This window comes from Ruditapes philippinarum, unplaced genomic scaffold, assembly GCF_026571515.1.
Source record: "Ruditapes philippinarum isolate M1 unplaced genomic scaffold, ASM2657151v2 ctg172_1_1_1_1, whole genome shotgun sequence".
In the NCBI taxonomy this organism is placed as follows: Eukaryota; Metazoa; Mollusca; class Bivalvia; order Venerida; family Veneridae; genus Ruditapes; species Ruditapes philippinarum.
The window spans coordinates 64539-77495 of NW_026851682.1; the positions used below are offsets into that span (position 1 = coordinate 64539).

The 12957-nt window shown below is 32.2% G+C and overlaps 1 protein-coding gene across 1 annotated transcript in view; it reads left to right on the forward strand.

Moving 5' to 3' along the window:
- The window catches only part of LOC132736660 (protocadherin Fat 4-like), a 62007-nt gene extending 50647 nt beyond the window's left edge, over positions 1-11360 (forward strand). Inside the window, exons 34-50 of the mRNA XM_060723850.1 lie at positions 1266-1424; positions 1998-2282; positions 2807-2925; positions 3441-3499; positions 3942-4093; positions 4484-4741; positions 5116-5337; positions 5686-5826; positions 6280-6396; positions 6788-6879; positions 7261-7443; positions 7922-7993; positions 8670-8778; positions 9214-9333; positions 9563-9641; positions 10248-10365; positions 11235-11360. Coding sequence (XP_060579833.1) covers positions 1266-1424; positions 1998-2282; positions 2807-2925; positions 3441-3499; positions 3942-4093; positions 4484-4741; positions 5116-5337; positions 5686-5826; positions 6280-6396; positions 6788-6879; positions 7261-7443; positions 7922-7993; positions 8670-8778; positions 9214-9333; positions 9563-9641; positions 10248-10365; positions 11235-11360 — 2411 coding nt within the window. The remainder of the gene's footprint in view (positions 1-1265; positions 1425-1997; positions 2283-2806; positions 2926-3440; positions 3500-3941; positions 4094-4483; positions 4742-5115; positions 5338-5685; positions 5827-6279; positions 6397-6787; positions 6880-7260; positions 7444-7921; positions 7994-8669; positions 8779-9213; positions 9334-9562; positions 9642-10247; positions 10366-11234) is intronic.
- Positions 11361-12957: the final 1597 nt, after the last annotated feature.

Consider the following 12957-nt stretch of genomic DNA (forward strand, 5'->3'; position numbering starts at 1 on the left):
AGAACTTTAAGGCGTAGGAACTTCAAACTTAGTATGGTGATTGGTCATGATCAGTAGATGACCCCTATTGATTTTGGGGTCAAGGGGTCAAAGGTCAAGGTCACATTGACCTTGTAAGCAATAACGGTTTTTGATCAATAACTAAAGAACTTTAAGGCCTAGGAACTTCAAACTTGGTATGGTGATTGGTCATGATCAGTAGATGACCCCTATTGATTTTGGGGTCAAGGGGTCAAAGGTCAAGGTCACATTGACCTCTTGGGTAAAAACGGTTTCTGATCATTAACAAAAGAACCCTTAGGCTTAGGAACTTCAAACTTGGTTTGGTGATTGGTCATGACCAGCAGATGACCCCTATTGATTTTGGGGTTAAGGGGTCAAAGGTCAAAGTCACATTGACCTTGTAGGTAAAAATGCTTTCAAATCAATAACTTAAGAACCCTTTGGCCTAGGAACTTCAAACATGGTATGGTGATTGGTCATGACCAGCAGATGACCTATTGATTTTGGGGTCAAGGGGCCAAAGGTCAAGGTTGGTCAAGGTCACATTGACCTTGTATGTTAAAACGGTTTCCGATCAATTAACTAAAAACGCTTAGGCCAAGGAACTTCAAACTTTGTATGATGATTGGTCGTGACCAGCAGATGATCCCTATTGAGTTTTGGGTCAAGGGGTCAAAGGTTAAAGTCATGACCAGTAGATACTTGATAACCCTTATAAATTGTTTGATCACTAGGTCAGAAGTCATGCATAATAACCTTTTCACATGACTAATTGGCTGCTGATAGGGGGCATACATGTTTTACAAACATATCTTGTTTAAGTTTGTTAAAAGCATTTTACTTGTATTCATGTGTAAATCGCATGCTATCGAATAACTTTGAAATACAACAATGCATTATTTATCTTGTATCATATTTTGGGGACCTTTATGTTTGTTAAAATTTGTCAGAGTTAAATTGTATTTATATACATGCACAGTGCGTTAATTTGAGTGCATATATTAGTTACTCGCATCTAGACCATGTCCTTGATTGACTTATTTTGTGTGGAGTTTACTTATTACGGCGATAGAGAAAGAACAACAGGGAACGTGTTTTTATTTTTGCTTATAATAAAAAAGAAAAAGAACGTCAAAACACTCGGCAATCTGATTTATACTCGAAGGCTACATCCCCTCGTACAAATCAGATATCCTCGTGTTTCGATGCTGTTTCTATTAATTGTTACAATAACCTAATGATTTTCTTATTTATGTTTATAGTTGATGTCTATTTCAAATTTGTTGGAGATCCCGCCACATCAGTAGCTATTAAGACGCCGTTGAGCATACTGACGTTCAAATACGTGATCTCACTCACAGTCAGTGACCAAGGGACACCCCCTCTTTTATTTTCTCAGGACTTTACCGTTAATGTAAACCGTATGTAGTTATTTCACTCATAGAATTTGTATTCATTTAATAGAATAGGCGGATCTGCCCGAAAAAAAGAATTGATGGAAATAACAGACTCGATCTTTTGATTGATTCTCCAAGGAGTTGTTATATAAAATGTCTCTGTCTTTTTTCACATATGGATACTGTATGTAAGCAGAATACAAATGTTTAATGGTCAGGAAAAGAATATTGTGATGGTATTTTAATAAAAGTTTCAAACCAGTTGACAAAGATTTTGTGCATGTGCCATTCCCTTATAAGGAAATATGTAAACAAACTATTTATTCAGGTATTTTTGTATTATTCATTTTAAAAATACAAACATCATTCTTTGTTTATTTCAGGAAGTAGATATATAGCTTTAAGTACATTTTAACATCATTATTCTCCTTGATCAACATGATTTTATCCGCTCTTTATCAAATTTAAAGATACTACGTACAGCAACCTTCCAACCAGTTACGACATTTATTCCAAAGCATTATATTTTTGAAGGCTTTCAGATACGATGATAACAAAGTCATCAGAAATATTATTGCATTGTGTATATTATTTCAGTGTTACCACCAGCTGTAGATGTGGTAGCGACCGCATTAAGTTTTGACACTGTTAAAGTAACATGGGACTATGCAAGGCCTGACTTTTATGACGTCACGAACGGATTTAAAGTAAAGGCATTGACATTGGCAAATATTATTGCGAAGGAATCTCCGGAGCTAGATTCTAGCACAAAAACATATGAGATATCGGGATTGTCTGCGAAGACACAGTATATAATTGTTGTTGAAGCTATAACAGACGCTGGTAGACGATCATCACAAGGTCAACCTGTGACAACACAAGGTTGGTTCAATTACAAAATATTTAAAAATGAAAAAATATGAGATGAACGGCAAACATGTATTGTGTCCGTAAATCACTTTTTAAGTTGATTTTATAAAATATATTTGTTCTTTTCTATTTTCATATATACTGTTTTTACACACATGAAACGTTTTCATTTTATCTACTGACCAATAACATGTATATTTAGGAAATATATTTTGAGTGAGCTGTAGAATAATGTACAGTTATAGTTCAAATGCGTAGAAATTAATAATACATAATTTGAAAGATAAATCATGCATTAAGATACTACAACGCAATGATATTTTCAATTTCTGTTTTCTATCTAACATGCTAATTAAAAGAGAATTATAAAGTATGTTAGAACCAATGTTATGAAAGAAAAACGTGATTGAGTGGTATTAAACTGTTTTGTTTTTAATTAAATATCATTTATCAAAGTATACAATTGATAAACAGGTATAGTCCAATAACAGCACCTTGTCATTATTGACAGTTTAATAAGTTTTATTTTCCTTCAGAGATACCGGTGCTCACCCATTTCACGGCAATATTTGTGGCATATAAGGACTACAACGATAGGTTACGAGATGTTTTATCGCAAATATATTACGAATATAAAAGAGATGTTACAGAGAGTGTAAGTAAGATTGTCTAGTATTTACTAAGAAAATATTTTTATTTTCAAAATATAGACTTTTTAGACAATCTACAGCACTAAGCACCACACTAGCATATACATGAATGTGTTTTCTCTCCTGCGCATCGTTCGAATGTTTCACTTTCGATGCGTGATTCAGTGAGCTGCAAATGGAGCGTGGAATGTGTTAAGCTATAAGCTTTATTAAAACATCATCAAGATATTGATTAATCACTGAACTCCAGTAGCTATAGTACATTAACTGTCCTGAGTTTGAGTTATTTTTTAAACTTTCCTTATATATCCTTTCAGACATTATCACGTACATGTAGGAATGGAACTTAAAATATCCTATAAATTTTAAGTCCCAGCTTAGAATTAACAAATAGAAAAAAAAAACCTGAAAAAGTTAATTGCTTATTGCTGATCTTACCAGATGCTACTGATTAAGATTCCAGTGAATATATAATTATTTTTATACAAACACAGACATGGTTAACATATTTTGTTTCTAGGTTTCATATGTTCTAAAAGATACAGCTGGGTTTGCTGGAATAAGAGATGTCAGTTTTAGGTAAGATTCTTTATCTTTTTATGTGTCAATTAGACATGAAATTGTATTTACGAAAAGTGCATAATTGTCGGTAGGCGTTTTATTCTGGTAAGCATTTAAAATGATAAAAAGTATGTGTCAATGGCGTTGCAATAGATTGCGCTTTTCAGTTTCTGATAAGAATATTCTTATTCAATTTACTTTTCATTTTATTTCTAAATTTAAACTCTAAGATAATGTTATGCATGTTTGGAAGAAAGATTCGAAGAATATTATAGATTAAAATATTTCAAAGCAAAGGAAAATGAAGTTGACTTTTCTGCACTCGTTTCTTTCAGTTGGTCTGATTTGCTATTGCAGAATAAGCCAGGAGTATTTGTTCAATTTTATAAAAATAATCTATTATGTTTTCTTCTAGTTCATTATTTTCTTTTACTGTTATTATTTAATGTAATTATCTCAGACGGCACAACAGTATTTATGTTGATATACAAGCGTCCGTTAACCAGTCGGGTAATGTAGATTATACAATAGAGAAATTGGAAGAGGCAGTGTCAACTGGAAAACTGAATCAGATGTCTGTACAAAAAGATTTTTTCCAGGCCGCAGTTGGGGGTAATTTGTTTTCAAATTATTCTTAATTCTTTTATTTAAATATCAAATAAATAATGTCAAATACACGGTATATAATAGAAATGTTTCATTTCATTTTTATACAAAGCTAAGTATATAACAATCCTAAACAAATAAGTATATTATCTAAACCATAGTTAAACTCGAAAATGCATATTTGGATTCTTGAAGGTTAATGCATTTAGCATAATATCATTATTTTTTCATTATTGGAACATAATTTTGATTTTTTTTTCGATCTAAAAAAAAAGTCATATCACAAAATCTGAAACAAAGCATAATAAAAGCAAGTCCATCACTTAGCTTAAATCATAACAAAATTAATTGCTGATAACAGATGAAAAATCCAGATTTTTAAATTTCTTACTACAGCTGGATTTATTTCCATCGATGCGTTGACGTACCGACCAACTGAAGTTTATAATGGAAGCGAGATCGTTCTGAGTTGCAACATCACCGCTGTTGGTTACTCTGAGGACGAACAATTTGATTTCTGGTGGACATACAGAGGTAATAGATTATATCCGAATGACCAATCACGATATAGTGTGTCGACATCTGCAGATGAAGTGTTTAATGAATACAAACGTTCTACGCTACGTGTTAATCCAATCCAAGGCGACATGTCGGGTAAGAAAAATAAATACTTTCTTCATATTAATTCTTAATGCATCTTTCAAAATATATAGTTTGTCGACACAACATAATTCGTTTTATGTACTGATTAAGTGTAAAGAAATTTCTTCGCTTTCTTGTTCCGTTTACTATGCTCAGAATACATATGCACGAGTTTGCTGTCACGATTGATTGATTATGTTAAGATATCGAATTCAATGTTGTTTTATGACTTAGAGTGGTGTGTCAAAACACTTGCACGTTTACCTTTAATGAGTGGTTTATAATTTAGCAGAGGTAATATACTCTAAAGCCGTCTTTTTAATTCCTTAAGTTTCAGATGATTTTCTTCTAATTGTTAATAGAGTATCATTTTTGTATCGATCCAGGATTTTATGGCTGCCACGTTAGTGACGCTGCTGGGGAACAAGTGAAAGATAAAACTATTGAATTATCTGTCATATCACAACCAACAGTATTCATTACACCAAAAAGTCTTACTGTTAAATATGGTGAAACTGTAAATGTCACATGTGGGCTAATTGAAATACCAGGGACGTTTGAGCGTTTTATCTGGTACAGAAATGGAGAACCGTTCCTCAAAGAAGCTAGTAAGTCATATCATCCTTTTATAAATTTCGTAATTCAATGGCATTGAGTGTGATACATTGCTAGATTCAATTAGTAGATTCTCTGTCCATTTTCACACCAATGAAGAAAGGAAATAAAATCGTAAAGTTACTGAATTTTGTTACAAAATATCGAGTTGATTGCTGCCGCGAGAAAAAAAGGCTTGTCAATTCTGAAAATGAACGAAGCTGTTTTTGACGCTTTTTTTCGTCTTACTTTATCATTATCATTTTTTAATAATGTATTAATAAATGACTACATGATTAAGACGTTTGTTTATACATCTAGTAACTGAAACATGCTTTATGATCAATGGTGCTTTTTTGTAGATGAAGTTATTACAGAATCCTCTGCCCTAATGACAATAACGGTAAAAGGAATCCGGGAAAATGTTGTATTTGGTTGTGAAGCTAAGAATGAAGCCGGCAGCAGTGCCCGTGTGTTCTCATACATTGGTGTCATTCCTCAAGGTTCATATACATTTGCTTTATTTTGTAATTGAGTGTTTCTATATCAGTGATATTTGTCTTGATTATTTATTTTCGAGATTGATTATTTTATCAATTATTTTAACAAATATTAGATACAAAGGTCAGCAACAAACTATTCTAATATGCATACGTATACATAAAATGAATACATTTGACTTGCCAGGAAAGATATTGTCATCTTATCGGAATCAAATTATATTTTTTTTTGTTAAACAGTATGATTGCGTATTTATATTAAACTTACTTCGTATGCGGTTAAAAGTTTGATATCATATGAATGGAAAATTATCAGAAGAGGAGACATGAAAAGATTGTTATATTTACATTGAAATTATAACTCACGCCCTTCTTCACGCGTGTGTCCTTAGTAAGAGAAAAACTATAAACTTGAGGTCCAAGTATTATTAAAATTATCAAAATTGCCTTTTAAAGATGCAACAACAGAAGAGTTGTGTCCTGAAGTACAAGACTATCGTGGTACCACGTGGCCTCAGTCGGCACCGGGAATTGTTGTTCGTTTAAATTGTAACGACACTCAAAGTTACTCAGGTAAACAATGTTAATAATCTATCTCTTGAATTTGTTAAGTATTATATAAATTTCGTTTATAATAATCTAACTCATTACTAGTAAACTATATACTTTCGAGTTCCCAATGCACATTTATAGCTCTTATCGGAAACTACTTTCTAGAATCCAACAACATTTTTCTAAATTTGAATGTTCTATGATTCCCAAAATACTAATACATAAATTGGCATGTCGCATTTTTATGATTTATTTCAAATATTTTGATAAAATGATTTACGTATTACGCTAAGAAAAGTATATGTTAAGTTGATAATTTTATCTAATTCAACTCTCTGTCATAATGTTCAACTTTTTGGTCTGATTATTAATATTAACTTATGTTTTGCGCTGTTGTTTTTTTTTATATCAGGAGAAATCTATCGAGGGTGCTCGGCAACTGGAGTTTGGAATCCCCCCGTCTACGAATGTGTTAGTACAGAGCTTTCAACAATCGAACAACAGGTAAGAAAAATATTGTCATTAACAGAAATAGTTATAATGATTATTCATTTTCTTAACGAGCAATGCTAGGTCCTCCAGGTCGTTGGCGTTATCAGAATGTTATTTGAACTTATTTCACCTGATTCAATTATGATGAGCCTTTGTCACTTATACAGATTCAGTCAAGTCGTCTGATCAGGTTCTATACTGTTAGTAGTTCAATGTTTGTATTTTATTATTGAAACACCTTTAAATTTAAAAGTGCGGCTTGAAGTTCAAATGCATTACACAAGTTCAGCAGACTGATAATTAACCATATACTTTGCAAGGTGTTTTTTGTAGCTAAATGTAAAATTCAGTCGATGATCTTATACTAATATATTTACATTTTTGTATGTTTAGTTAAAAGATATACAGGATGGATTTAAACCATTGAACCTGACAGAAGTTCTTGTAGACCTTAATAAAGCTACGACTGACAACTCCTTGTATATAGGTGATATTGATAGTACTCTTACCTCACTAGACATTGCTGTTGGAATAGATGACAACGCTACTTCTGATGAAAAAGTTACCCGAAAAGATGTGAGTAACTAAACAAATTATTTAACATCCATTGTTTTGAGTTTAGTTAAGTTTAAATATAGTTTTGACAATTGTAGTTGGATGTTGATGAAAACGTAAGCATGGAACTTTAATACCTAATCTGTACTAGCTACATATGAGCAAAACATGTTCTTGACTCTAGTATGACTCGACCCAATGTTCCTTTAATGTGATGTGTTAATCATGTGTATGAGAAGAAAATATGGGCACATTATTATGATTATTATATTGCCTTGCAAAGCCATAAATTTCACTGATTGTGTTCACATCTTTATCAGCAAATATTTTTCCAAAACTTGAAATAATAGTTCATGTAGTATACATTGCAGTATGTTTAAACAAAGTTTAAGGATTTTCTTTAAGACACAACAGATTATTTTTGTATGTTCCTTGTGGTTACATGTTTATGTTGCAAAACGAAAATGTCATAGATGAAATGTCAAGTTTTTATCTGCAGAATATACTGAAGATCTGTAGCAGTCTAATAGCACAACAAAACAGGGAGCCTTGGTTCTCCAGCATTGAAGTGGTAAGTAAAGTTAAATTCCATAATTAAGTCAATTACATAATAATATAATATTACTAGTAACGGAAATGTATTACTCAAGACACTTCCAGATATATTTATTTGTTAGTAAAAGCCTAATATTGAAACATATGAATTCGCTCGTTGAGAAACTAAGTTTCAAGTCAAATTTTATCATTATTATCACTCTCACTCCATTCTTATATTTGATCTATTTATAGTAACGCTATCAGGAAAGCTGGTATTTATAAATGTATTTGAAGGAAATCAATATAGCCAATAAATTGTATTTATGTTTGAATGTTTATTTATATGCGTGTATGCTCGACCGTTTAATTCAAATTTTATTTCTGAATATTTCCTCGATTCGTTTGTCTCCTAAAGCATGTCCCTTATATGTGTTTGTATCGGTATCAGTGAATCATGTAATTCAATATGAGAAACATTACATATGAATGTTAAATAAAATCTTTACACTAATTCTGAAATCCATATTAACTTGTCTCGAGACCATGTCACCGTTGTTTTACCAAAATTTTCATGTCTAATCAATTCATCTTGCATGTTGATATCTAGTTCAAATGGTTAATTCCATTTTATTTTTGTCCTACACATTCACTTAGAATATGTATGTAAGAGTTTGTAAATTATTCTAAAGTGTAAATATGTCTTTATACAGCGGCGGAAAGGAGCTATTTCAATTCCTAGGCTTGTTGAGCAGTCAAATACAAAGTCAATGGATGGCGTTATAGACAATAAGGAAATAATTTTATCAGTGCCAAATATACGTAAGTAAATGTGTTATAAATAATAAACAGGATTTTCAAAATTTAAAAGCTTTTTCTACCAGTATTTGAAATGTTTATTGCATCTGAATATCAAATGTAAATATGTTATAGATTGTAGTATAATTTTTGTTTTCATTTATCGTTCTGCTTTTCTTAACACTTCTAGCTGTAATATTTTGACCAACAAAACATTCGAAACAGTAGATAAATGAAACAGTTAATTTCAACATTATTCCATTTGGTGAATGTTAAAAGTAATTTTTGTGACTTGATTGAAAGAGGAAATGGAAATTGTTATTATCCTTTGAGGTATTGACATGTTTTACAGCGTATCAAAACTCTGACAAGGTTTACTTGGTAAACAATTAAAGTACTGTCCCTTCTTAAGTAGGTCTCATTAATTTTAAGCATAGTTTTATATGACCAATCTTGCAGACATCACGATTGGAGCGGGTAAAAGAGATGTGTACACGTTCCCGGATAAGAGCAATACAGCGCCGGATTGGGTCAAGTCCACAAAGACTAGCATAGTTATTCAAGGGGAAGCATTCAAAGGTATGTCAAACATTATATTGCTGCATAAAACATACCAGTTTACATTAATTATACAGAATCTATAATTAACCTGAAAAAAGAACATCAAAAAACGATTTTCTTACTTTAAAAAAATCGTTTACGCGCAATAGATAATAGAGTTTCAAAAAGACAAAGTTTTCACGTACTCATAATGTAGTTGAATAGAAGAATAGTGTTGTTTTATTCAATAAATGTTTTATTATTACAGATATTCCAAATGTACACTATGCCAGTTCATACTTCAGAAACATCACGCCAATACTAGTTAAAACTTTGAAAAAGGATGGGTTCGTATTTTCGATTGACATTTCATCAAAACTAAAGAAAAAACTTGTTCATTGATATTTTGAACATTTTTGTTTCATATTAGATACACATTATTCTGAGAAAGTTTTGTGATTGTACATTACAAGCATATTATAACGATGAATGAACACCTTCAAACCGTTTTAAATAGGGGGAAAAAGTATTTGTTAGAATAATGATATCGTTAATTTCTCGAAAGAGTAATGCAAATATTTCGTTATCATTGTTTATTAATATCTCTCATTTTAGGACTGTAGTTTCTGTTTTTAAGCAGAGTTTAAGATGATTCGTTTCGTCAACATATGTTGCTATTGTTTGTTCGTATTTATGTCAACAATGATTATTAAACTATTATTCCTATAGGGGTATAAAGCGGTGCTAGGGGGCGTGGAGAATATTGCAATTTTACATAATATCATATTAACAGATTAGATTAAATCAAGTTTGCAATAATTTTCATATAAATGTGTTGTGATCGTTGCTCCCTAGGGATATCCCCGTGTTTAGATTGTAAAAAGATTTTTCTTCATACTATTAAGTTAAGGTTTGTATCTTCTTTTAACACCTGGGTCGTTTTTATCTTCCAGAAGAGTTACAGATGTGTCGTCATCGTATGATATCAATGCACCAATCGTCTCATTTCAACTTAAAGAGATTTTGTCAAAAGTGGATCCTCCAGCAGAAATTACATTTGAGCATTTTGATGTAAGTATGACAAATGTAGGCTACCGAAAATAAACATATTTCAAAGTGCTGAATGACAAAATATATGTTTACTCATTTACTAGCTAAAATATTGTTGAAATTAATTGACCATGCCAGGTATCAAATAACCATTAACGTAAGAGTTGACACAGACTTGAATTAGAAATAAAAGTTAACAAAGTCTATAAGAAGTTGATTGAGGCATCACTTGACTAGGGCTCAACTGAGGTATGTCTTAAGAATGAATTGACCGATTAAGCACATTTAGCAAATCAAGAAAAAAATACCAAATACTAAACATGTCTGGGAGGAGTTTACTAAGACACACGTTGACAAAACCAGGTTGGATTTATTGACTGAGTAAAATTATTCCTAAAGCTACGGCTAATGACCGAGATGGTTCATTAAACCGCTCACACAATCATGAATTGAAATTGAAATGACCATATAAAGAAATAAATGGCAATAATTTACCAATTGATTTATAAAATTATTAACTACAATTTACGTACCGGTGCACGGTACTGTTCAGTAATGTTTAAGCTTGGCAGCAATAGTAAATGAGGAAAAATACGCCATACGCCATTTAAGGCAGGCTGTTACTGTAATGCTGTTACAAACGGTATCGCTGAAACAAAAATTGGTTATAATTTAGGAAATGATAACAATGGAGTATGCGTTTTGGGTACATGTTTGTGATGAATGTAAATAGGATTATTTGTGATTTACACTTATACTTTACAGTGTATGTTTACTTAATATATGTTAAAGAATTGCAATATAAACAATTAACTTTATATAAAAACACTATTTCAATTAAAGAATAGCTTTTCATTATGGTATGATTGTGTATCATTCTTTATTTACAGAGTAATTATTCAAATCCAATATGTTGTTACTGGGACTTTCAAGAAGAGTATGTTTTTCCTTATTATTTTACTTACCATCAATGCAATGCCAGTAGCCATTATTTTCTGTTCCTCATATTTACATGAAAACCTTTCCAGCCTAAACATCTATTTAGTCTGATCAGGCCCTGTATTGTAGGCAACTAAGTTATATCTATTTGATTATGGAATCCCAAAATCGAACAATTTACTGTTCCAAATTTATGCAGGACAAGTCTAATAGTCAAATTTATCTGGATAATGAATATGCAGACTTATAAACAATAATTGCCAGTCGTTTTCTTAAGATTACAAAATCCTGAACATCTATTCCTTTTTAATATCCGATGAACTATTTTGCCATCCAATATGTTTATCAAAGTCATTGCTTTTATGTAAGAGAATACAAAATGTTTTCGTTTTTTCATTTTTAGCTCACCTGTCACAAAGTGACAGGGTGAGCTTTTGTGATCGCTTTTCGTCCGGCGTCCGTCCGTCGTCCGTCGTCCGTCCGTCGTCCGTAAACTTTTACTTTAAATGACATCTCCTCATAAACCACTAAGCCAATTTCATCCAAACTTCACAGGAATGTTCCTTTGGTGGTCACCTTTAAAAATTGTTCAAAGAATTTAATTCCATGCAGAACTCTGGTTGCCATGGCAACCGAAAGAAAAAACTTTAAATATCTTCTTTTAAAAAAACCTAAGAGCTAGAGCTTAGATATTTGGCATGAAACATCTTCTAGTGAGTGTCTACCAAGTTTGTTCAAATAAAAGCCCTGGGGTCAAAATTGGCCCCACCCCAGGGGGTCATTGATTTTCCCTATATGCATATAGTAAAAACTTAAAAATTCTTCTTTTAAAGAACCCAAAGAGCTAGAGCTAAGATATTCAGCATGAAACATCTTCTAATGAGTGTGTACCAAGTTTGTTCAAATAAAAGCCCTGGGGTCAAAATTGGCCCCGCCCCAGGGGGTCATTGATTTTCCCTATATGCATATAGTAAAAACTTACAAAATCTTCTTTGAAAGAACTCAAAAAGCTAGAGCTAAGATATTCAGCATGAAACATGTTCTAATGGGTGTCTACCAAGTTTGTTCAAATAAAAGCCCTGGGGTCAAAATTGGCCCCGCCCCAGGGGGTCATTGATTTTCCCTATATGCATATAGTAAAAACTTAAAAAAATCTTCTTTTAAAGAACTCAAAGAGCTAGAGCTAAGATATTTAGCATCAAACATGTTCTAAAAGGTGTCTACCAAGTTTGTTCAAATAAAAGCCCTGGGGTCAAAATTGGCCCTGCCCCGGGGGTCATTGATTTTCCTTATATGTGTATAGCAAAAACTTAAAAAAATCTTCTTTGAAAAAACCCAAATAGCTAGAGTTTAGATATTAAGCATGAAACATCTTCTAGTGAGTGTCTACAAAGTTTGTTCAAATAAAAGCCCTGGGGTAAAAATTGACCCCGCCCCGGGGGTCATTGATTTCCCTTATATGTGTATAGCAAAAAGTTAAACTCTTCTTTGAAAAAGCCCAAATAGCTAGAGTTTAGATATCAAGCATGAAACATCTTCTAGTGAGTGTCTACAAAGTTTGTTCAAATAAAAGCCCTGGGGTCAAAACTGGCCCCGCCCCAGGGGTGTCATTGTTTTGAACTATATGTGTATAGCAAAAACTTAAAAAATCTTCTTTTAAAAAGCCCAATGAGC